The sequence below is a fragment of the Polypterus senegalus genome, chromosome 14, assembly GCF_016835505.1.
Source record: "Polypterus senegalus isolate Bchr_013 chromosome 14, ASM1683550v1, whole genome shotgun sequence".
Taxonomy (NCBI): Eukaryota; Metazoa; Chordata; class Cladistia; order Polypteriformes; family Polypteridae; genus Polypterus; species Polypterus senegalus.
The window spans coordinates 3,597,963-3,622,620 of record NC_053167.1 but is presented as its reverse complement, the minus strand read 5'-3'; the positions used below and the strand labels follow the sequence as shown (position 1 = coordinate 3,622,620).

Here is a 24,658-nt window from a genome sequence, read left to right as displayed (position 1 = left end):
TGTCTCCCCGGTCGTCTTCCCCCCGGCACTTCCTGGTGTGGCGGAAGTGCCGGGCTCCCGGGATAAACAGGCACTGGGGCGCCGCCTGGCGGTGGCCACGGGTCCCTACAGGGCTGGGCTTCAAAGCCCCCTACCCGAGGCCCCCTGCATAACCAGGACGGACACCCCCACTCAGTCTGGAGAAGCACTCGCCCTCCTCTGGTCCTCCAAAGCGTCCCGGCCGGGCTCCAGCCCCAGACGAGGACCTTACGGGATAAACCGGCATCGGGGCGCCGCCTGGCGGTGACCACGGGCCCCTACAGGGCTGGGCTTCCAAGCCCTCCACCCGTGGTCCCCAACAAAACCAGGACGGACGCCCCCTCGCGGTCTGGAGGAGGCACAAGCCCTCCTCACGTCCTCCTGGGCGTCCCGGCCGGGCTCTAGCCCCGGCCGGGGACCACAATATATATATATATACACACATAAACACTGACGCACACTTAATGTCAAGACCTTAGAATAACAAGGTTCTAGCTGTGAGTTATAGTTTTACAATACTGAGCTTGAAAAGTTTTGACTCTCCATTTATCAAGAGTATACAATCCTTTTCCTTTAATTTTGTTCCTATATATACAGACTGCATTTCCAGTTAAAGACAATTTTTATTGAAAATGTGACTCCAAAATAGATAAAAGTAAAACCTTATTGTTTTAGACTATGTTTGCAAGTGAACAGCAAAGTCTTGATCAGGATGCTCAGTTTCCAAGCTGTTTTATCCTGTGGGATTACCGGCGAGTCCAGCGTGCCATTTGTAGACAGTGTTGATACAAGTGGAGGCTCTGCTCAAATCTATCAGTTCTAATTGTGTTAATACACAAGTTGATTGGGCCAGCAAAAATTAAAACACTTAGCATTGTCACTACCAAAGACAAAATTATATTAATAATTATTCAGTATAAATTGTACAACCATTTCAAGAAATATTTACAATTAACAATAATGATGGGTCAGTTGAACTGAAAGAAAAATTAATCTTCTTTGTTTATTCTAACAAACAGACTGATCTGGGAATATACTGAAGCACGCCCACCTCTATATATTATACAGCATATAAATAATATGTAATGGGGATAAACATGTTTGCTTGCAATGTTCAAAAAAGTAATAAAACTGCATAATGCAGTTATAAAAATGAAAGAAAAAATGCAGATGGCATGAATTGGCTAAAACAGATAGACAGACAATTTCAATATACAGAACTTAATCAACAAAGTGTCCTTTATTATTTACATCAATAGTTAAATCAAATATATACAACTCTATTATTCACAGTCATTTTAACACTCAGAAATAAAAAAGACAAATAAAGCAAGTGACATGTTTATTAGAGGAGGGGTTGAGATGGAATCCAAAGTTGAAATGCCTTAGTGATGCTGTCTGTCCTTGTACTGCAACAGTTGAATCACAAGTTTGCCAAATGCTTCGCTCACTTTAAAAAAAAAATTACTTTTGCCAATACTAAAAGTGTGTTAATGCGTATTTTAAATTTTACTTTAAACATACTGTATATTTACATTTATATGTATTTAGTTTATATTCTTGTCTAAATTCACTACAAGCAAAATGGTATTCTGATTAACAGAATAATGGTGCTGAAAATAAAAAGAAAGGACTGTCTGTTCCTCAACACCACATGACGTACCACTCACTGTCTACTGGTCCATCAATGAACAGACCTTCTGCTTTTCACTCATAGAGACACTCTCTGTACTCATTAGAGATTCACTGAAGCCAAATGAGCCTCTGTCATCAGCACATCCAGAATGATGTGAACTCTGTCAATCTTTTCAAAAGAGCTTACAGCTCTTGACAGCACTTCATCAAGGTAGTTGTAGAGGCCATCTGTCAGCTCCTCATCACTGTATATAGGTCATTATCTGGTGACCTTTAGGATCTTCATAATTTTTAAACCATTTGGATGACACCTTTCAGATACAACAGCCTGTTGGACAAGAAAATACAAGAATTTGGTGCTATAAAGTAATCATAGCTCTTTGCTACAGATTACAATAACGAAATTTACTTGTTATCTGAAGTAAGTTACCAGCAAGTGATCATCTGCTCAATGGCCCTTTATGATGAACTCCAAAAGTTTTTCATGTTGAGTCCTCCTGGAGGCCCTGCTGATCTCTGCAGCCACAAAAACCTGAGCCCCTTGTTCTCAAGTCAGCTGCCCTACTGCAGCCACACAGCCACTGTGGACACATATACAAATAAATACATCAAATTGTCATATGTAGTATATGTCTTGTGCAAGCTATCTGGTTTTGGTCTGAACACTCCTGTTTTCTCATAAAAGTTGACACTTTGGAATAGAGTTCAAACTGTTAAAATTACTCTGTGGTTCACTACAAAAACTCTCATTCATTGTTATCTCAACCCTTTTTTAGAATACATCAATAATTTCAGAGTGTTATGAATATGCCAATCTGGACACTACTTAAAGTAATATGCAAGTCACAGGCATGTCATCCTAAAATAAAAAGGATAAATACAATGCTCTCCACTATTATTGACACCACTTGTATAAATTAGGAAGAAGGGTTAGAAAACAAAATCCCTATTTGCTGAAGAAATGTCATCTTGCACTGAAAAAATTAGAAACATCTAACTTTCAATTGAAACAATTTCATTCAAAGAAAAACAAAGCCCTCATCAAGAAATAAATATTTTTAAAATTAACATTTTTATAAGGGGTGTCATTAATAGTGGAGGGAACGTTAAATAAATGCCACAATTAAAGGTATGCCACATATGAAGAAAAAAAAAATATATATATATATATATATATATATATATATATATATATATATATATATATATATATATATATAGTCACAGAGTGCTGGGGTCCTTACCCAGCCGGGATGCCTGGAGGGACCGGAAGGTGGCATTAATAGCTTCCGGGCCATGAGGGGGCAACCGCTCTGGACTAGGAGACAACCATGGGAGAGGAACAAGGACATTCCAACCCATTGGGACCCGTGGCCACCGCCAGGGGGTGCCTTAAACCTCAAGGAACCCGGGGAACAATTACTGGTGGCGGAGGAACCTGCCAGGGATGCCCGGAGTGCTTCCAGTGCAAAGGGCAGCACTTCCGCCACACCGGGAAATGCTGGCAGAAGTACGTCATCAGCCACCTGGAGCATATCCGGGCAGGAATAAAAGGGCCGCCTTCCTACAGTAGAGGAGCTTGAGTCAAGAGTGGGAGTAGGACAAAGCTCCCAGGAGGAGAGGAAAGGCGGCCAACGACTGAGATAATAGAGAGAAATAAACTTGTGCATTTTATAAAGATGTGGTTTCCGACTGGTGGTGTCCGGGAAAGTCTCACAATATATTATCAGCATCTTTAAAAGACTGACAGTAAAATCAAAGAGATCCTCAATGGTCAGATAAAGAGTATACTGAGAGAGAATAAGAGAAAAAGTACTGAAATCCTACACAATCTAAACACAAATTTAAAGTTACATAAAGCTTACAGTTAATATTCAAATACCATCAACATGTCTGTTCCACAGTCTACTAAACCAGTGGGGATGTCCTAGTAAAAGAAGGAAAGAAAAAAAAAGATACATGTGAAAGTCAAACACTACAAGTGAATTACAAGTTTAAGAAATGTTTTTTTGCAATTAACCTGATTTTTCATTAAAATCCAATTTCCAGAAGATATTCTTGTAACAAAATGGCTGAAAGGAAAAAATATAAATGTCACTTGTAATTAAATTGAAAAGGCATCTGTGAACATCGCGACTGTCGGTCTGAGTCACATACAATTAATTAAGTGGTGCACTGCCCGTTGCAAGAAAGTCTTTAACAATTTAGAAATGGCACGCATTGTCTGCACAAAACTAACATGAAATTGTATTATAATTGATGGTACAAAAACATCGCAGATTATTTGGTATTACAATTTAGTCACATTACTGCAACATAAGGAACTAAACTGAAAAGAAAAAAAAGTAATATTGTGCACCACTGTAGTCAATCTGAACTTTATCAAAAGCCTACTTCACGATAGAATAACTTTTCAAGTGTTTGCTAGATGCTTGTTAAAGTTTTTTCATTTTCCATGCACAGTCAAGGAGTTCTCGTGAAACTTGCCTTGTGGAATTTGCAGAGTTGCCGGTACCGCTGAGCGCTGGTCCACTTCAAGCACTGAATATAAATCAATTACTACAGCGAAAATGATTATTAATGCAAGCGTATTCACGGTACAAACATAACCATGCAAAACAGTTATTAAAATACGAAAAAACTGCAGATTTCAAACGTTTTCATTTCGAAGCACACTTACTTCTATTGTCAAAAATACAAGCAATTAGTTTCGTCACTTCTTTTTATTTTGTCTAATGGGGTTTCATCACCACAGCTTCTTTTTTTGTCTCTTTTCGTTTAATGGTGTTTCGTTGCTTGGTACAAAGGCAGGTTATTTAAGCGGAAACTTTATAAGGCGGAACCTCAAAGAGGTAGGGATCACGAACTGTGAAATATGTGGTTAAACTTACACTTGATAGGCAACTTCAAACGTCGATAATTGAACAGGTTAGTTTTTGATTGTCATAGAGTAACAATAATTTAATTCATCGATGTTCTGAATTAGCACAATATGATTTGCTGTTGTCAAATTTGATTCACAGTTATCCCGCCTTCAGATCCGCCCATAATGTCTCCGGTCTGCAGCAATACCCTTCTCGCTCGTTCAGCAGTTTGCGCTAGAAGGAAGACTTTATAATGGCCGCTACCTCAGCCTCCTGCAGTAGGGATGGGCAATACCAATATTTTTGAAATCGATACTGATACAATTATTTATTGTCAGTTTCCAATACTGATATTAAGTATTAATTCTGATTTGTTTGCTGCTTCCTTTCTGTCTTCTTCATTTTCTGGACTGCATAGTCTTTTCCTTCCTGACAACATGGTTTCCCCTTATAACAACTGTGTTTCCCAACTGCTAGATAACTTTGCTCCTTTAAGGACTTGGCAGGTTCCAGCCACCTGCTCTTGTCTCTGGTACACCCATGAGTTCAGAGGTGTGAAAACCACTAGCTGGTGTCTTGATAAGAAAACAAGCCTCTTAGATCACTCACAGCTTTATAGGGATGCCGTTAACACTGCTCGCTCCAACTATTATTCCTCTGTCATAAATGGTGCTAACACAATGTAATTACTTTTTGTGACAGCACCAAGGTGCATTTAAAGAAAAGTCAAATAATTCCAAACATGTCGTATACAGTGTTATGTGATCAAGTAACCAGAGCAAATTATTACTCAAAATACAGCAGCATAAATTGTTATTGCACCTGTTAATGAATAGTACATTACATGTTATATATTGTATTACATTAGTACTGTGGTGGGCTGGCACCCTGCCCAGGGTTTTTATCCTGCCTTGCGCCCTGTGTTGGCTGGGATTGGCTCCAGCAGACCCCCGTGACCCTGTAGTTAGAATATAATGGGTTGGATAATGGACGGATGGATGTATTACATTAGTATATTGTACATTACCAATATAACTTATTGCACATGTTCAATAAAAAATGATCTCAGACTGAGGAGATTCAGAGTTCAGAAAGTTTATGTTTTTTAGTCTGTTTGTGCATACACGGATTGACCTAAAGCATCTTCCTGAGAGGAGGAGCTCAAACTGAGAATTTCCAGGATGAATTTTGTCATTGAGAATGTTTTTGGTCCTTCTCACACAGCGAGTCTTATACAAGAGTTTGAGTGATGGTAGTTCAGTCCCAATAATAGCCTCTGCTCTTTTTACGACCCGCTGCTGGGCTTCTTTAGCAGCCTTGGTGCAGCTGTTGTACCAGGCCATCATGCAGTTAGTTAAGATGCTCTCTATAGTGCATCCATAGAAATTAACCAGCAGCATCTGGGGGAGGTCAGCTCTCCTTAGCTTCCTGAGAAAATAGAGGCGTTGTTGTGCTTTGCCTATTATGGCCAACTTGTTGTCAGCCCAGGGCAGGTCCTCTGAGATGGTGACTCCTAGAAACTTAAAGCTGGAAACTCTCTCTACAGCATCTGCATTGATTGTTATCAGACTATGATTGGTCGTTTTAGTGGTCCTAAAGTCCAGAATAACTTATTTGGTCTTTTTGGTATTTAAGACCAGGTTGTTGGTGTTGCACCATGCTGTCAGATTCTGAACCTCTTCCCTATATGCAGCTTCATTGTTGTCTGTTACAAGCCCAATGACAGTCGTATAATCCGCAAATTTAACAATAATGTTTGAATGGTGGATGGGTTGACAGTCATGGGTGAAGAGTGTATAGAGAAGGGGATTTAGTACACATCCTTGTGGCACACCAGTGCTCAGGGTAAGGGTGGAGGATGTGTGTTTGCCAATCCTGACAGACTGGGGGCAGTTGGTGAGAAAATCCAGTAACCAGTTGCATATGGAAGGAGCAAGTCCTAGTGCATAGAGGTTTTTGATCACAGTGTGTATTGTACGTCATTTTTCTTTTTGTAATCCGTAATTAATTGGATGCCTTGCCACATCTGCTGTGAGTTTGTGTTACTGTCAAAGTCCTCCTCAGTCCGTTGTTTGTACATTAGATATGACCTTCTTGAGGTTAGTTCTGGTAGCTCTATAGGCTGAGGTGTCTCCTAATTTAAAGGCTTTGTCTCTTTCCCTGAGCAGCTGTTTGACTTCACTATTCACAGTAATTATTATATGACAGCACAGATTAAGTATATGTCTCTAAGTCTATCTGATGAAAAAATATATTCCAGTCTGTTTGTTCAACGTAGTCCTGGAGTTGGCAAATGGCAGCTTCAGGACAAACTTTAACAGTCTGGCTAATTGGATTACCACTGTTAATAAGGGCTTTGTGCACTGGAACAAGAAACAAAGTGAGATGATCAAACGTGCCAAGGTGGGGGCGTGGAATGACCTTATAGGCGTCTTTTATGTTTGTATAGACGTGGTCTAAGGTGTTTTCCCCTCTGGTTTTACAATGTACATTCTGATAAAATCTGGGGAATACATCCTTAAGATTTGCTTGATTAAAATCTCCAGCAACGATAAAAACTGCATCAGGGTGCGATTTCTGTTGTTTACTGATAACATCAAAACTTTTTCAGGTGCTGACTTAACATTAGCTTGAGGAGATATGTATACTGCAATAACAATAACAATGGTATGTTCTCTTGGTACTGTAGGTAAAATGGTCGGCATCTAAGCATCAGATATTCCACGTCCGGACAACAAAACTTGTTGATTGTAGTTATATTAGTGCACCAAGAATTATTAGTATAGACACACAGTCCGCCACCTGTTTTCTTACCAGAATCGGCGGTTCGATCGGCTCGATGGAGGGTGCAGCCTGAAAGTTCAACTGCTGTGTCCGGTATGGTAGGATCCAGCCACGTATCCGAAAAAATCTAATGGCAACAGTCCCTTGCAGTTTTATGTGTGGAAATATCCAGTCGGAGCTCATCCATTTTATTTGCGAGTGATCTAGTATTCGCAAGAAGAATAATAGTAAGGGTTTTACGCGGAGCAGCATTTAGCCTAGCTAGTAATCCTGCTCGCTTGCCTCTTTTTTCTTCCTCTTCTTGTGCCTTCTCCGTTGCCATCTTTCAAGTGTAGGAGTCAACGTAAGTCCTCCTGTGTTATAATGATTATCTTTGCTATTAAAGCGGATCTGTAGAAGCTTTTGACAACTGTAATGGATGCTCGCTTCCGTGTGTAAAACGATGAAAGTCAATATTAAGAACAATAATAGCAGAAAAGAGCACCTATTCAGGGAGCACAGCGTCTGTGCGTGCCACCATTGTATAGGGTGGTCCAGATCTAATTATGCAGTTTTCATTACGCTATAACTTACTAAGTTTATTACATAGAAAATGACCCGAAAAATCCCGGACCATCGAGAAGTGTGCAAACTGGAATCGTCCCCGCATAAATAAAAGTCATCCAGACAATCTGGATCTGCATAATTAGATCGGGACAACCCTGTAGATAGATAGATAGATAGATAGATAGATAGATAGATAGATAGATAGATAGATAGATAGATAGATAGATAGATAGATAGATAGAACTCTTTTTAGGTCTGTTAATAAACTCCTCCAAACCCCTCCTCTAGCATGCCCCCAATACAGCTGAACAGTGTCAGTCTTTCTTACATTTCTTTGATACCAAAATTGATCACCCTGGGTTAAACTGCATCCGGCCCCGCAAGCGGTCCTCCAACTTGCAGGGAAATCATGGGGGTTGGTGACAGGATTGGCACTCCAGCCAATGTAAAAAATATTCACACAGATAGTACTCCTTTTTGTTCTCCATGGGAGTAGCTCTGCTGCAGCCACCCATAGGAATGCTGCTCACATCATGAATGGGATGGGGGAGAGCCCTCGGGAGCCCCATCCCTGGAAGAGTCAAAACCGTCAGAGAGACAATGTGGTCAGGTCTGTTGGGAATCAGAACTGGCATGGTGCTGAAGTGTTGCCCGCTGCACGGTAGCACTCGGGTCTAAATTTGAGGCGGCCCATCCAGGTAGGTGCGTGGAATGTCTTGTCTCTCTGGCATGATGATCATCTTACTCTGCTGTCGGAGGAACTGCGTAAACTCCTCATTTCAGTGGTGGCACTTTCTGATGTGCGCAGACAAGGGTTTGGCCAGATCTCTGTAGGTGGATACAGCTTTTATTGGTATGGTTGCAATAATGGCTGTCATTCTTGGGGAGTAGCTTTTGCTGTAGTGGATCGGCTTCTTCCAATGGTGTTCGATGTCACTCCTTTCAATGAGCATATTATGAGACTCAGATTATGGCATACTCCGAGTGCCTTGTCTGTTGTCTCAGTGTATGCTCTGACCTCAGTGAGTGATGTCTCGGTGATTGAGACTTTTTATTCGCTATTTCGCTTGGTGGTTGATGGGTGTCCACAAGGTGACACTCCTATGGTCATGGATAACTTCAGTGCAACCACTGGCACTGACAGGGCTGGCTATGTGGATAGTCTCGGTCCCCATGGGTATGGTGACCATGGTGAAAGTAGCCTCATTTTCCTTGACATTCAGCAAATTGCTGGATCCTGGTTCCAGTGCCATGAGCTGCATCATTAGACTTGGTACTCCAATACTGGTGGTGCAGTGAAGGAGACTGATCACATCCCTGTGGGCAGACACTGAAGGCCCTTGCAAAACTGCAGGGTCTACAGAAGTGCTCAATTTGTGAATTTTGACCACAGACTTGTTGTTGCTACTCTGCAGATCCAGCTTAGGTCCAGTAGGCTACCACCTAGTAGAAAATTGAGCCTGGACTTAGCCAGACTCCAAGATCAGACTGTTTCTAATAGGTTTGCACTCAGTTTGTGTGAGGAACTTGTGGATGTGGGTGTGACTGCCGATTGTAATGTGATGTGGGAGAACTATTGTGAAGGCTGCTGAGGGTTGTGTTGGTGTTACCGGTGTTCCCAGAAGGAGGTGTTTCAACCGAGCAGATCAAAGTCCTTGTGTCAGTCAGTAGTGGGATTGTGCCTGTAAGATGGTGCTTTGACCCAGCCTGGGTGATAAAGTGAGACGCATTCTGGCCTTTATGTTACAGCCTTCACTTGTGATTTTGATTGCATTTTCTCACAATCTCCTATGTTGTCATCTGGCAATTGTTCAATTAGAATGGATTTTGAGTTTTCACAGTTGTGGTGCTCACAAAGCTGAATTTTCTCCTGCACACTGCTTGTTTGCTGTTGTGTGATTATCCTTATGTACATGGTAAAAGATTTTCCAGTTTATCCTTGATGATGTTTTGCTATACATCTGAGTGATCACTTTGATCCTGTACTCAATCGTTAGTGCTATATTAAAACCAACTTATCTTAATTAACAAGCAAAAATCTATGAGGTGCCAATTATGACATAAATCATTCTTAATAGTACATGCAATCTATACTGAAATGCATACACTTTCAATATTGAAACGTATACATTCAACGGTGAAATGCATACCATGAAATGCACATATTCTAAAGTAAAATCCATACACTGTATACTGAAATGTATACATTCCAGAGTGAAAAGCATGCACTATACAGTGAAATAAGTACACTGTATCATGAAACATACATTCTACAGTGAAACATACATACTGTATAGTTAAACAAATACACTGTATACTGAAACTCTTACACTGTACAGTAAAATGCACACACTACATACTGAAATGGTTACATTGTACACTAAAACACATGTTCTGTAGTGAATCATATACAATATATAGTGAAATGTATACACTACATAGTGAATCAAATAAACTGCATACTGAAACACTTAAACTGTATAGTGAAATAAATACATTATCAAATAACACACATACATTGAGTAGTGAAATGCATATGCTGTACACTGAAGTGCATGTGCTATATGATGAAATATATGTACTGTCTGTTGAGACACAAACACTTCATATATGAGAAAGTAAAAAAAAGAAAAATACAAATTTGTGACACCAAGTTAAAAAAAGTTGTGATTTTGAAATACAACTCAGTTACTGCATTTTACTGAACACACCATATAAAACACATACCTGACATCTGATGATATTTTTACACAGAAAGCTTCACAGATTTTTTCCTTCACAGTTGTTCTATCCCAGTGTATCTGTTTGCTGCTCTGTTTTAACACTTTATCATGGTTTGGATTTGAAAGCAGTATTATATAATTGTAAAAAGCTGAATATGAAATATTTGGTGTTCTTGACCTCTCTATATATATACACACACAAACATACACTGATTATACTTTAATGTAGTATTCTGATGATTTTTTTCCACAAATGTAACAACCCATGCAGCATATATGCACTGTAAATAAAAACACTTGCATTATTACACAACTTATATACTGTTGATATTTCAGTCCTTCCTGTGAGCATATCAAAAAATGCAACATTGTATTTTTATAACAAGTTTACTGTTTAACATAATTTAAAATATTGCATAATTGATTAAAAATAATTCAGAAACTAGATTAAACAACCTGTGTTGAAGTTCCCATTAAAAATCATAAAAAGTTAAAAAAAATTTTGAGCAATACATTCACAAAATTAATAGTTTGCCCAATTTGTATTGTATAATCCTTCTAAAGATTATTATGAAACAATATTGGATATTATCAGCCTCTCACAAAGGGTCACAGTATATGCTTACTTCACTAAGAAATAAGCATTAACATGACTGTAGACATTTCACTTGTACGCACATTGTAATTTTCAAACACAGAGAATACGTTCAGTGTTCTGAAAGAATATTTTGGGTAAAGGTTGTTTACTCAGGTCTATCAAATAGTTGAGACTGCATTCTGCATTTATTTTGATTTTAATAAATCTCTTTTTTAGAAACTAGAAACTATACTTTGCTTCTATATGAGATCATTTCCTCCCACAGTCCAAAGACATGCAGGTTAGGTGCATTGGCGATTCCAAATTGTCCCTAGTGTGTGCACCCTGCGGTGGGCTGGCTGCCCCACCCGGAGTTTGCTTCCTACCTTGCGGCCTGTGTTGGCTGGGATTGGCTCCAGCAGACCCCCGTGACCCTGCAGTTAGGATGTAGCGGGTTGGATAATGGATGGATGGATGGATGGATAAACCTAACTTTTGTAGCAGTCTGAATAATGCTCCATAGATGTAAATTATCAATTAAAATATTTTAATTTGTTGAGTTATCTGTAGTTTCTCGCTGCCAATAAGGAATGTTGTCTTTTCTTTTCTTTTTCTTATTTTTAATTCAATTAATAAATCAACGTCAAAAAAATTAAGCCAACTAGGTACAACCAATTTACCTCTTGGCCAGCATATTCCAGAATAGCACCCTTCTTCAAAAAAGATTGTTTTTGTTTGATCTCACTGGGTGGTATAATTAAGTCACATGATAGATTTCAGTGTAGAGTGTATACATTTCACTATAGAGTGTATGCGTTTCATTATACAGTGTGTGTTTTTTGGTATATAGTAAGCATTTAAGTATGAAGTGTATGTATGCATTTTAATATAAAGTGTAACAGTTTTAGTATACAGTGTATGGGTTTCACTGTAAAGTGTATTTCAGTTTAGAGCGTATTCATTTCAATACGTTGTTTATATGTTTCAGTGTGCAGTGCAGGCATTTAAGTATATAGTATACAGTATGTGTTTCGTATATGGTGCATGGATTTCAGTATATAGTGTATGTGTTTCAGAGTACAGTGTATGCAATTCAGGATACAGTGTAAGCATTTAAGTATGCAATATATGCATTTTAATGTACCATGTACTGTATAGTATGTGTTTTAGTATATAATGTAACTGCATTAAGGTACAGTTTATGTGTTTCATTATAGTATAATCATTTCAGTATGCAGTGCATGCATTTCGGTATATGGTGTAAGCATTTCAGTACGCAGTGAATGCGATTCAGTATACGGTGTAAGCATTTCAGTATGCAGTGTATGCATTTCAGTATACAATTGAAGTGTTTCAGTATGCAGTGTATGCCTTTCAATATGCAGTGTAAGCGTTTTAAGTGTATGCAGAGTTGACAACAATTTATGTCCTAAACGGCACCTCAAAAAAAAACAAAACAAAAAAAAAAACTGTTTTGTGCAGTGCTTTCAGTTCCTTTCAGAATCCTTTCTTTTCTCCTTTAATAGTTATTAAAACATCCCATGTATTTTTTTTTACAAGTCTATTTAGTGATTTGTTCATAGTGGGAGTAGCTAAATGTCATCTAGGATTGTGCGGGAAGGAGCTTGTGCCACAGCAGTCTTGGTAGCAATTGTATGTATGGATGGATGTCTTGGTACTTGTCTTCTTCACTGGAGTTTAACTTTAAAATGATATAAATGTATATAGTATAAAATTTATATAAACATTTTATTCATGTTATATAACCATATTTAGTTTTAAATATGAGCAGGCAATGAAAAATTACAGTTGTTGGTGAAAATATATTTTTAAGCAAATACATTAAAATTAAATGGAAAATGCATTTGCTGTCATTATGAGAAGTTACCATAACCAAGGAAATCAAAGTCAATTTATGTGCTTTCATAAAGAAATCCAGACTCAGAAAAAGAAAATAAGATTTGATTCTACTTTGGTTAAAAATTTGATCATGCAATTAAACGGGGAAAGCGGAGTGGACGCGGATGAATAAGATTATGCTTTTCTGCATGTTTGCCATGATCTCATTACAAAGAAAGAAAACCATCGTCCAGCAACGTTTGTCCAAGCGGCTGAAAAGGTGCGAGTTACCAGTCACACGTGCTGAGCGGGTGGGTGCTGGTGCATCGGTATATCTGGCTGCTTTTGAGCAGACAAATAAAAGAGATATGGTTAAAGAAAGCACAAGTCTATCACTCCTTCAGCAGCGCATAGATATTAGGTTCCACGTGACGGATTAGCTGCTTTGTCCTGGGTCTCGCTCATGAAACCGAAGAGCAAATACAAAGCGCGATTTCTTAAAAGCCCGCGCAGCCATTTCCTGGGCTGTTTTCGAGCAGGTCGTCCTTTCATTCATATCAGAGAGATTATCGTTCATAGTGTTAACAGTCGTTCGAATAGAAACGTGAGAGAAAGATGTCTGGTCGTGGTAAAGGTGGAAAAGGACTCGGTAAGGGTGGCGCAAAGCGTCATCGTAAAGTGTTGCGAGATAACATTCAAGGCATTACAAAGCCTGCTATCCGCCGTCTAGCTCGCCGAGGTGGAGTGAAGCGAATTTCTGGCTTGATCTACGAAGAGACTCGCGGAGTGCTCAAAGTGTTCCTGGAGAATGTCATCCGCGACGCTGTCACTTACACAGAGCATGCTAAGAGGAAGACCGTGACTGCCATGGATGTGGTATATGCCCTGAAAAGACAGGGTCGTACTTTATATGGTTTTGGAGGTTAAGTGACGACTGAAGCTTTATAAAGCGAAATCCCCAAAGGCTCTTTTCAGAGCCGCCTACGTTTTCTGCTTTGAGAGTTTTTCCTGTGTTGTGTTCCCAAATATGTTTTGCTGTAGGGGATCTGGTGTATTTAAACCCACTTCCAGCCAGATTCGCACGCGCGAAAGAATCGAGCGGTGTGCGTTTTGTTAACCTTAGCTAATCAGTGATTTGTTCAGGCTGCACTAGCTTTTAAGGAATAAGTCGTCTTCATGACCCTGAGCTTTAAACCTCGTGTCTAAAGCAGCTAGTTATAGAGATCCTACCGTTAGTAAACATGCATGTTAGAAATGTCTGTCTTCTCTAGTACACTACTGAGAAAATAAGCTTTGATTTTGAACTTGCCTGTTTGAAGGCAAAATACGGTCCGGGATCAGAAAAATCTACCTAATTTAAACGGATGTGCTCTCGTAATGGAGAGATGCATATTTTTTTTTTGGAGATTTAAACAAATGTTACGCATGTTAAGGCGCCAGATAATACACAATTGTGCACGCAGACAGAGCAAGCTAACAAAGGGGGTACGTGAAAAAGGTACAATAAATCAGCATCACCAACAACGGGTTAATAGAGCTCTTTTTCAGAGAAAGTGGGTGGCTCTGAAAAGAGCCGTTGGTTTTAAGTAGGCATTTACTTGGAGCTGGTGTACTTGGTAACTGCCTTAGTGCCCTCGGACACGGCGTGCTTAGCAAGCTCTCCCGGTAGCAGGAGCCTCACAGCAGTCTGGATCTCCCGGGAAGAGATGGTCGAACGCTTGTTGTAGTGAGCAAGGCGAGAAGCCTCACCGGCGATGCGCTCGAAAATGTCATTCACGAACGAGTTCATGATGCCCATCGCTTTCGAAGAAATACCAGTGTCGGGGTGAACTTGCTTCAGCACTTTGTACACGTAGATGGAATAGCTTTCCTTCCTAGTCTTTCTGCGTTTCTTTCCACCCTTCGCCTGGCTCTTAGAAACGGCTTTCTTCGAGCCTTTCTTAGGAGCAGGGGCGGTTTTAGGTTCAGGCATAATTGTAAGTTATAGCGGCAAGAGTCTAACTGCCGCAACTTCCCGGGTTTCTGCTTTTAAAGGCAGTCATGTAAATACCAGACGGTGCGACATTTGACGTGGCCACGACGAAAAGGGAGGAGGAGTAGTTTCCATGATTTCAGGCACGGCCCTTTGTCGTAATGGATGGGATAGACTTAGCGCACACTTTTGCATTTGAGCTTTCTGCTTTCATATGCATTTATCGAAGTTTTTTTCCTAATGTCAGGCTGTATTCGGTCCTGCTTCTGCACAATGGATATGCATGGTGAATACAATACAAGTTATAGGTTAATCGCAGGAGAGAAAACAAAGTAACTTGCACATTACTGCAAAAAAATTAAAATACTCTATACATTCTAATAGACCAATACTCGTTCAAAATACACAATAGCTTTCTTTAGGTAGCTCTGCTCATCTCGTGAACATGTGTGGCTATAAGGTGTACTCGATATGGAATAACGCAAAGGGTTTATATTACCCTTGTTGGAGAAGGAGTTCATCTTTATTCCCCGTACAACGCCTTCTAAAGAGCAAAAGTGTTAAAGCGGTGTGCAGACATCAGACTAGTCGGTGCAATAAAGTAAAGAAAAAGAGGCGAAAAATAAACAAGATAAAAAAAACAATGCAATGAAATCCAGGAAGAGATCAAATGAACACAAGACATGTGTCTATATATGCATGTAATTACATTGATGTTATCGAAACAACGAAACTAGCACGTTGCGAGCTTTGCTTGGAACTTTAGTTTTCAACGTGAAGCTTTGTTCAAAAGGGTTCGAGGGCAGTGCCCAGGACTCCCGCCAGCTGAGTGACGTAACAGCAGATGCAAATCAGCAGTCTGCTAGTTCAGCACTTCGCGCTCGAATGAAGCCTTTATAAAGGCCGCTACTCCGGGTTCCTGGAACATTTTATTACAGATAACTGTTCTGGTCACATCTCAGTATGTCTGGAAGAGGAAAGACCGGTGGTAAGGCACGCGCCAAGGCTAAGACTCGATCTTCTCGAGCTGGTCTGCAGTTCCCCGTTGGTCGTGTTCACAGGCTTCTGAGAAAAGGCAATTATGCTGAGCGGGTGGGTGCTGGTGCACCGGTATATCTGGCTGCTGTGCTCGAGTACTTGACCGCTGAAATTCTCGAGTTAGCCGGGAATGCCGCCCGCGACAATAAGAAAACCAGGATCATCCCTCGCCATTTGCAGTTGGCTGTCCGTAATGACGAAGAGCTGAATAAGTTATTGGGTGGTGTGACTATCGCTCAAGGTGGCGTGCTGCCGAACATTCAGGCTGTGCTTCTGCCCAAGAAGACCGAGAAACCAGCTAAGAGCAAGTAAACTAGGACGGTGCGATTCTTTAAACCAACGGCTCTTTTCAGAGCCACCCATCCATTCTAAATAGAGCCTTTTTCCATTGAAGTATTGCATTTTGATCATACAGCACCTTTAAATAGTGTAGCGAAGGTGGACTGTATCTGTGAGGAGTTCAGGTTATGTAGTGTTCACTCTGGAGTGTCGGTCAGGGCACTGACAAATCATGCAGAGAATTCTACAGCGCCCTTCAGAATGAAATTGACCGATTTATTTGAAAACATATACATTTATTTCAACAGGTATATGTGTGGTCTACAATAACAGAAAAATAAAGCTTAGTAAATTTCACTTCGTCCACTCCATGTCAATATTACTCAAGTCCCCCGTATGAAATTCAAATCTAAGTTCATCAGTAAACGGTATCAACACGCTTAAGGTACATTGTAACTATATAAACTTATTGAAATATTGCATGTACAGGTACGTGACACTAGGGCACATTCCAAACGCATGAACAATTAACAGTACACTTCAAATAACTTGACATCTAAATGTATAACAAGCATGCAATGCAAGTCAAACACAAATGAACAAACTTCAGGTCTTCAACGCACACTTTGTGACTGATTCTTTATATCAGAAAGTCTTAGTTATTGCAATTATTTTGACTACTTAAGGAAATAACTACAAGGAAACAACAAACCCACACGTATCTTACTTTTCCGCTAACATCCCATACATAATACATGCTCTCATGCAAGTTTGGAGGTGCATCCTGAAATGTGAGCCGTGTTTGAATTACTGTTCTGTCTTTTACAAATATGCGTTATATTGTAATCACTGGCATGCAGGTGGACGCCCATTACCCTTATTTCCACAGTGTTACGTGGTCTTTAAAGATATGTATATAGTTTTAATCTTGAAATCCCTGTAAGAACTAAATCTGAGGGTTCCCCATGATCAATCTTTAGACAATTTTTAAGCAGTATCGATATTTCACCAGTTTGGCTGGATCTAGCACTTGCCAAATCGTTGGACTCTCGAGGTGGAAATTATGTCAGCAACAGTCTTGATTATTTAATTCAGTTGGCCTGCGTGTGGTTTTCTACACAGTGGGGGGAAGTATTGAAAAGGAACAAATACTACTTTGGGTTGAAATTTAACTCTGATCACTGCCTGCGCAGAACTGACACATGTCCTTGCCGTCTTGAGTATTTTTATTTTATGTAAATTTTCAGGTGTTTTATTTCGTTGTTCAACCTGAAATTCACTAAAAGGGCCCAGCAGCATGTCAGTGAGTGTGGATTGCGAATGAATGGCTTAATTCTGGCAAAGTCTGGATTCTTGTTTTACACTTGAAGCTGACAGATAACGGTTGTTGTCTTTATTTTCTTCCAAGCCCTCAAAATGGACTAAAGGTGGCCAGGAAACTGACTTATAAATTGTAACTGCTTTCTACTGTTTAGATGGTGTGACTGCTTTCATTCGATTGATTATGCTTGGTTATTTCAATTTAAAAAGTATACACAGACGGACCTGATAGGGATCGATCGATGTGTCTGGGTACTGCAAAAGCTGAAAATGGAAGCTTGGTTTAATGAAAACTGCATGAACGGAAATTTCAAAGTGTCTTTCATTGCTAAAGATGAATTTTTGTCAAGGTCAGTAATCAAACCTCTGTTCTGTGTTTATAAGATATTTTAGACAAGCTGACTGAATCCTTCTAGTGAGGAATCTCTTAATAGGCAATTTTAATTTCCCAAGCATGATATAGTTTTTCCACGCCGGATTTTTAAAATAAAGTACTGTAGTTTCCGTAACAAGAATATTTCAAGGAAATATTCAAGAAATTTGGAAAACACTTCTCCTGTTGTTGAGTTCATCTGAATTTGTAGAAAGCTCGGATTTTCTGTGGATTTTTGCGAAAAAGACGTAAACACTTTCCGGCATCAGTCATGGACCTCTCTATTATTAGTCTGTCGTGTTTTCACTATGAAAAAACTGCAGTCAACCGTGTATCAGTAACGACGTTTCATTTGGACTTGTAACTAGTGAGTGCCCGCCCTGTACACAGTGCCATTTCTCCGTCTGGCCTTTCCACTGAACCTTCTTTTTAAACGATGGCACACGTACCGTTAACAACGAGTTTCCTTCGATATGTATACAGTTCGTGGTTGTGATTTCTCTATTTTATTTTTTTCATGTACTAAACGGGATTTTATGGGGGCAGGAAACACGGGGGCCAGATCTCTTTGCACGTGCAACGGACTGCTTGAGTCTGCACGGTTCTCACCTATCCAATATGAGAGGCTGAGCCTGCGCTCGCAGCTGAAATTTACAGAGAAATCCAAGTGTGTCTTTTCGAAATGGCAGAAACCGCTCCAGCAGCTCCCGCGCCGGCTAAAGCGCCAAAGAAGAAACCGAGCTCGAAGCCTAAGAAGATTGGCCCTAGTGTGTCCGATTTGATCGTGAAGGCTGTGTCGGCTTCAAAGGAGCGTCATGGACTATCTTTGGCTGGGCTCAAGAAGGCTCTTGCAGCTGGTGGCTACGATGTGGAGAAGAACAACGCACGCGTAAAACTGTCTGTAAAAAGTCTTGTGAGCAAAGGCTCTCTCGTGCAGACAAAAGGCACCGGCGCGGCTGGATCCTTTAAAATCAACAAGAAGCAAGCAGAAGCCAAGGAGAAAGCCACGAAGAAAAAGGCGGCTCCGAATAAGAAGCCGGCTGCCGCCAAAAAAGTGAAAAAGCCAGTAGCTAAGAAACCCGCAGCAGCCAAGAAGACCGCTAAGAAGCCTGCCGCAGCCAAAAAGACCGCTAAGAAGCCTGCCGTAGCCAAGAAAGCCGCCAAGAGTCCCAAGAAAGTGAAGCCCGCTGCAAAGCCTAAAAAGGCAACAAAGAGTCCGAAGAAGGCCAAAGTATCAAAGCCTAAAGCAGCCAAACCTAAAACTGTGAAGAAGGCTGCACCGAAAAAGTGATCCGTTTTATACGTGACCCGATAACTAGAGATCAACGGCTCTTTTCAGAGCCCCCACATCCTTGACAAGGGCGAATCTTTTTTTAAGTTTTGAAAAAGAATGAATTGCGCGGGTGATTGTGGCCGTTTTGCCCTTAACATAAGGGGAATAACAGTGGGTGAGGGATTTTGATTTCAAACCCTTAAGTTGTCGTTTGGAAACCACATGACAATGTGTGACCATGAGCAAGTTATTCCCGCTCGAGGTCCCATAAATATAACCAATATCGAATACGTTGAATCAGTTTGAATTAAAGCATCGGTCAAAAAATATCGTCAGAGAGTGACAAGAGTTCGTTTTGGTTTCACAAAGGTACAGTTCAAACTAACGGCGGCACAGAGGTTCATTTACGGTGTCTGTTAACGGGGCCAATAAGGCAACCAGAGGGACTTCTGTGCATCTGATCTTCTCTGGCAGGGATACACTGGGCGTGATAATTACCACATGTTATATCTAGCACATTTTCATATAAAAATGTAGCTCAATGTGCTTTACATAATTAATAGAAATACAGAACAAATAAAATAAGACATCATTAACAGAATGAGTAAGGTGCAGGATTTCAGACCATGAGAACGCCCAGTCCCCGTCTACTTAAAAATTAAACCGTCCTTTTTTTATTTAGAGTTCTCACCGAAGGACTTGGTCATGTGGACTTCTGGCCTTTGGCCCAAAGTTGGAGCATCATGATGCTTTGAGTAGGTGGTAGTGGCGCAGGCCGCCACCACAAAGAAACCGGAAAAATAAACAGGAGAGAGTAGGGGTCAGTACGGATTTTAGAGTCACCATTAATAGGTGGCTTTTAAATAATGAATATATAATTAAATATGTACACATTTATAAGTAATGTTAAGTTGGATTTCCTCTCTTGCAACTGAACTTGTGGCGGCTCTGAAAAGAGCCTTTTACGAAACGTAGATTGCTTTTAATTTGTGTCCTTAGGCGCGCTCTCCACGAATACGACGAGCCAGCTGGATGTCCTTGGGCATTATGGTCACTCTCTTGGCGTGGATGGCACACAGGTTGGTGTCTTCAAACAGGCCGACCAAGTAAGCCTCACTGGCCTCTTGTAAAGCCATGACAGCGGAGCTCTGGAAACGGAGATCTGTCTTGAAATCCTGGGCGATTTCTCGCACGAGTCTCTGGAAAGGCAGCTTACGAATAAGCAGCTCAGTAGATTTCTGGTAGCGACGGATCTCTCTCAGAGCTACCGTGCCGGGTCTGTAACGGTGAGGCTTCTTTACCCCACCGGTAGCAGGTGCGCTCTTACGAGCTGCTTTCGTGGCAAGTTGTTTACGCGGAGCTTTGCCACCAGTAGATTTACGAGCTGTCTGCTTCGTTCTTGCCATTTTACTAACTTACTACCAACTAAGACCTGAAACAAATCCAAAAAATGAACAGGGGAAGAGGTGCACGAGGCGCATTATATTGAGGTCCTTTTGTTTTCTGATTGGATGAAAGTAAAAGGGGCCGGGCATACGCGTTTGGTTCGGCCTAGAAGTCTCCTTTCTATTGCTCCACTTAAAAGCTTGACGCGCAATTTGAAAGCTGCCTTTGTTTCCGTGCTCTCAACGTCTAACGGTTACTGCTGGCAACTGTTCTCAGAAAGTCAGCGAGGTACACAGCATCTACTCTCCCTTATTATAGTGTTGGCTTTGCCATAACCCCTACCAGTACGGTTTCCCAAGTTGGCCACGTGTATTTTAGTACTTACAAAGTGTGCAGTTGAGAAAGAGGAGAGACATAGATAAAAGGAATGAAGCTGAATGTAGCTGTTAGATTAACAACGATTTCTTATTGTTAATTTGGGAAATAGTTATGGAAAAGAGACTTGTAAGCGATTGACAAACACACAAAGTGTACAGCGTCATTTCATTTCATTCATACTTACACCTGTAATGCTATGGCCAAGAAATGATGAATGACCTACAGGACAAATCAATCAAGCAAATATTTTAAATGATACAAAAAGTTGCTTTCAAGCTTATTTATCTATTTTTTTGTTCCTTCATGTTTCATAACAAGTATGATAATGGCTGCTAGAATAAGGGGAAGCAGATCTATTCATTTTCCAAACTAACTAAGCAGTGCAGTGTTGTGGTGCAGCTGGAGCCTCTCCCTGAAGTCATAAGATACAAGGCAGGAACAACACCTGAACAGAGCACCAGTCCATCACTGGGTAAACACACAAACTCACTACAGCCAATATAGCAACACCAGTCCAATTAAAATGCATGTCTTTGGACTTGGAGGAAACCCATACCTAAGCACCCCAGTGGAAAATAACAATATCTGTTTGTATTTTTGTGTTTCACTGTGGACAGGCAGGTGTGTTTTTTTTTGTCCCGCTATCAAAAAGTCTTGTGTGTTAGGTGCATCGACGACTCCAAACTGAATGAGCTCAAAACCGTCCAGAAATCGTTCTTTCTGACCGACCCATGCTGTCAGGTTGTTCTCTGGACACTGTGAAACTAAACTCAGTTAATCAATGGAAAGATTAGCAGTAGCAATTGCTTTAGTTGTGGACAATATATACTATCATCTGATGTGTCCATCATGTCTCAGCTCTTAATCTGTAGCCAGGCTCAGGCCAACTCTTTTGTAAATTTCCCTCTTTTAATAACCCATATTAAGGATGTTGGTGGTGGAATTGCTGCTGGTGAAAAGAGGCTGGGGTAGGCTGCGTTATTTGGTGATATTCTATTGCACTTTCCAAAATGACCTTGTCATATAAGAGTCCTCCACATAATGTCATATATCAGATTTCCTTTTTCTCAAATGTGAAGAATTATATTCCAAATTCATTTGTGCAATGGAAATCACATATGCTGCGTTCACTCCATTGACCAATTTTCCATTAACATCTCTGGAACAGTTGTGGAACTATCTTCAGTTTGACAGTGTATGGGGAAAGAAAAACTAGGAAAAAACCAACTTCGAGATTTTGATGAATCTCAAAGTTTTAGACTTCCATGAGTCTGATTTCCTTTCTCGTAGGGAAAGTATTGTCATCGTCCAAAAATTTGATTTTGTGATTTTGATGGATCTTGATGTTTTAGACCTCCCTGAGTCATAAAATACCATTTTTAGAATTATGTCTGTCTATGTGTGTGTGTATGTAAACATGATAACTTGAGTACGCTTTCAGTTTAGGTCAACCAAATTTTGCAGACAATTATTATGAACAAAACTTAGATTACTTTAAACTTTTGAGCTATTCCCGCAAACCGGAAGTGGTACTTTTTTATTCCTGCAGCTGCAGAGTCCGATTTATTCAAATTCACTTCTATAGCAATTGTTCAATATATTATTAATTTGATTTGGTTTGTTGTTGATGGTTCTTTGATGTACATAATATACAGTATAAATATAAGCATTGTATTGCGATTTACCCCTCAAATATCCATCCCATCTGTGTATATGAGAAAGTCTAGGGGAGGCTCCCAATTTTTTCTAGGTACCCTCTCCTTCTGACCCCAAAGTAAATTCTTCATATCTTTTTCTAAAAGGTTTATGCCTTTTTTGTCATAAGGAGATTACTGTAGCTACTTCTCTGCATATTGTTGAAATGGCTCAGGGGCTCGACTTTTAGCAAGAGCTTAAGTTAAGTCCTCACCTTTGTTTCACTCTGTGGCTCTTGGCGACTTAATCATTACGTTCTTCTGGTCCAAGTATGAAGGCAATGTGAGAATGTTACTTTTTCACTTGAAGATTCTCCTTTTGTTCCACAATGACCAACTACATGCTCTCTACTTTGAGTAATGTACATATGGAAAATAAAGTGTTAGTCTCAAACATAACAAAGTAATTGATCACATGAATCTCTATCCCCTCAAGTCAGTATTTATGAGTATGTATTTTCTTAAAAACATTTGCAGAATCATACAACAGCTGTTGATATAAACTATATATACTAAATGCTTCCATGTCCCATGAGTCCGTCAATGATTAATTTTGAATTAGTTTGTCTTTTGTGTAGTTTAAGTGTTCCTTATTGACAGGAAGTGGAAGTAACACCTAAGGATTTGCCAAAAATGCAATTAAATGAAGAATGAGACATCCACTGAACAAATTAATTAATTGATTAATTAATAATGAATGAATGAAATCAAAACTGTTAAGGCTGCAAATAAAAAAATGGTAACACTGAACAGTAATCATTTCACTGAACAAGAAGACGGTGCAGGCTTTATGCCAAATGATGTGGGTGTGGCTGAAAAATGAAATGTTGGCTTTTTTACAGTAGGTAGAAGCAGATTGCTGTTTGCTGTGTTCATGTGTGTGATGGCGGAGTGGTTGTGGGACCCATATGTTTCCTGAAAGCTTAATGCAGCTGTATTATATTTCTAGCATGTGTTTTTGTTCTCAATTTATTAGTGTTATTTCAAACTTCCTTTCTTATTGTTGATGTTAAGAAAACATACACCTCTCAGAAACCAATCTTGTCAGTTATATAAGCTGCCATGTCATTCCTGTTATTGAAAATTTACGGATCAATGTGCCTTTTTATTAGCTTTAGAGCTGTTAACTATTAAAAGCTTGTGCTTATTATTTCCTTTAAGTTGCTTAAATGGTTACCATTTATTTATAGGCATAAAGGCCCCTGTTCTTTGCTCATAAACAAGCCTATCTGTCTCTTCAGTTGTTATTTCTAAACTTCAGTGAGTCAAGGATATTATGTAATTTGAGTGAACCAAAACAAGCCATTGTTTTGAAAATGCAAGAATGCAACTTCGGAGAAGACTAAATAGGTTTTCATGTTAGCATATATATTTTTTAGATAGCAGTTAAGTCTATATGTCAGTGCTTCCTCATGAATCAGTATCTTAATTAATCAAGTTAAAGCAAAACGTATGATATCAGCTGACTTGAGCAATATAAGAATTTAAGGGTTAATTAGTAAAGGCTTGTATTTTTTTTTTTTTCTTTCTTATTAGGAAGTACTGCTTTTGCCTGCTCAAGGCCACCTGCCTGCTTCCAGTTCCAGCAGCTTAGCCCTTAGTGAAGCTGCCTATGATTTTAGCTGTATGGGATGCACATGCAACAAGTACGTATTGACTGAGCAGATCAGTTTCTCATATGTGGGGCATCCTGGTTCCAACTTAATGATGAAGACTGATTAATTAAGAGGCCACCATTTTTTATTATCTCAAGATTAGGAATGTGAAAATATGAGGAATGTAAAAGATGATTAGGTGATGGTCATCTTGAGGCCTGACAGCCAGTATGATGTTTAAGTTGAAATGATTGTTACGAAAGGATTTATGATTATTAGGCAATTGTTATTGAAAAAGGTATAGAACAAGATCATTATTATGAAGATAACATGTAAAGTGGAAGACAAGAAAAATCTATGAAGC

The 24,658-nt window shown here is 39.8% G+C and overlaps 5 protein-coding genes across 5 annotated transcripts; 3 read left to right on the top strand and 2 right to left on the bottom strand.

Moving 5' to 3' along the window:
* The first annotated feature begins 13,583 nt into the window (after window positions 1-13,583).
* On the top strand, window positions 13,584-13,970 carry LOC120514484 (histone H4). Its single transcript, XM_039734883.1, has one exon. The coding sequence runs from the start codon at window positions 13,602-13,604 to the stop codon at window positions 13,911-13,913; it is 312 nt and encodes a 103-aa protein (XP_039590817.1). The 5' UTR covers window positions 13,584-13,601; the 3' UTR covers window positions 13,914-13,970.
* Window positions 13,971-14,542: 572 nt separating this feature from the next.
* On the bottom strand, window positions 14,543-15,162 carry LOC120514482 (histone H2B 8-like). Its single transcript, XM_039734881.1, has one exon. It carries the CDS (start codon window positions 14,956-14,958, stop codon window positions 14,581-14,583), a length of 378 nt encoding a protein of 125 aa, XP_039590815.1. The 5' UTR covers window positions 14,959-15,162; the 3' UTR covers window positions 14,543-14,580.
* Window positions 15,163-15,883: 721 nt separating this feature from the next.
* On the top strand, window positions 15,884-16,355 carry LOC120515133 (histone H2A-like). Its single transcript, XM_039735869.1, has one exon. It carries the CDS (start codon window positions 15,922-15,924, stop codon window positions 16,306-16,308), a length of 387 nt encoding a protein of 128 aa, XP_039591803.1. The 5' UTR covers window positions 15,884-15,921; the 3' UTR covers window positions 16,309-16,355.
* A 2,234-nt stretch (window positions 16,356-18,589) lies between these two features.
* Window positions 18,590-19,313, top strand: LOC120514992 (histone H1-like). Its single transcript, XM_039735667.1, has one exon. The coding sequence runs from the start codon at window positions 18,651-18,653 to the stop codon at window positions 19,257-19,259; it is 609 nt and encodes a 202-aa protein (XP_039591601.1). The 5' UTR covers window positions 18,590-18,650; the 3' UTR covers window positions 19,260-19,313.
* Window positions 19,314-20,208: 895 nt separating this feature from the next.
* On the bottom strand, window positions 20,209-20,687 carry LOC120514993 (histone H3). Its single transcript, XM_039735668.1, has one exon. It carries the CDS (start codon window positions 20,645-20,647, stop codon window positions 20,237-20,239), a length of 411 nt encoding a protein of 136 aa, XP_039591602.1. The 5' UTR covers window positions 20,648-20,687; the 3' UTR covers window positions 20,209-20,236.
* Window positions 20,688-24,658: the final 3,971 nt, after the last annotated feature.

Excerpts from the sequence above, each read along its gene's own strand:
- LOC120514484 (XM_039734883.1), top strand. The coding sequence starts at position 13,602 with ATGTCTGGTCGTGGTAAAGGTGGAAAAGGACTCGGTAAGGGTGGCGCA.
- LOC120514482 (XM_039734881.1), bottom strand. The coding sequence starts at position 14,958 with ATGCCTGAACCTAAAACCGCCCCTGCTCCTAAGAAAGGCTCGAAGAAA.
- LOC120515133 (XM_039735869.1), top strand. The coding sequence starts at position 15,922 with ATGTCTGGAAGAGGAAAGACCGGTGGTAAGGCACGCGCCAAGGCTAAG.
- LOC120514992 (XM_039735667.1), top strand. The coding sequence starts at position 18,651 with ATGGCAGAAACCGCTCCAGCAGCTCCCGCGCCGGCTAAAGCGCCAAAG.
- LOC120514993 (XM_039735668.1), bottom strand. The coding sequence starts at position 20,647 with ATGGCAAGAACGAAGCAGACAGCTCGTAAATCTACTGGTGGCAAAGCT.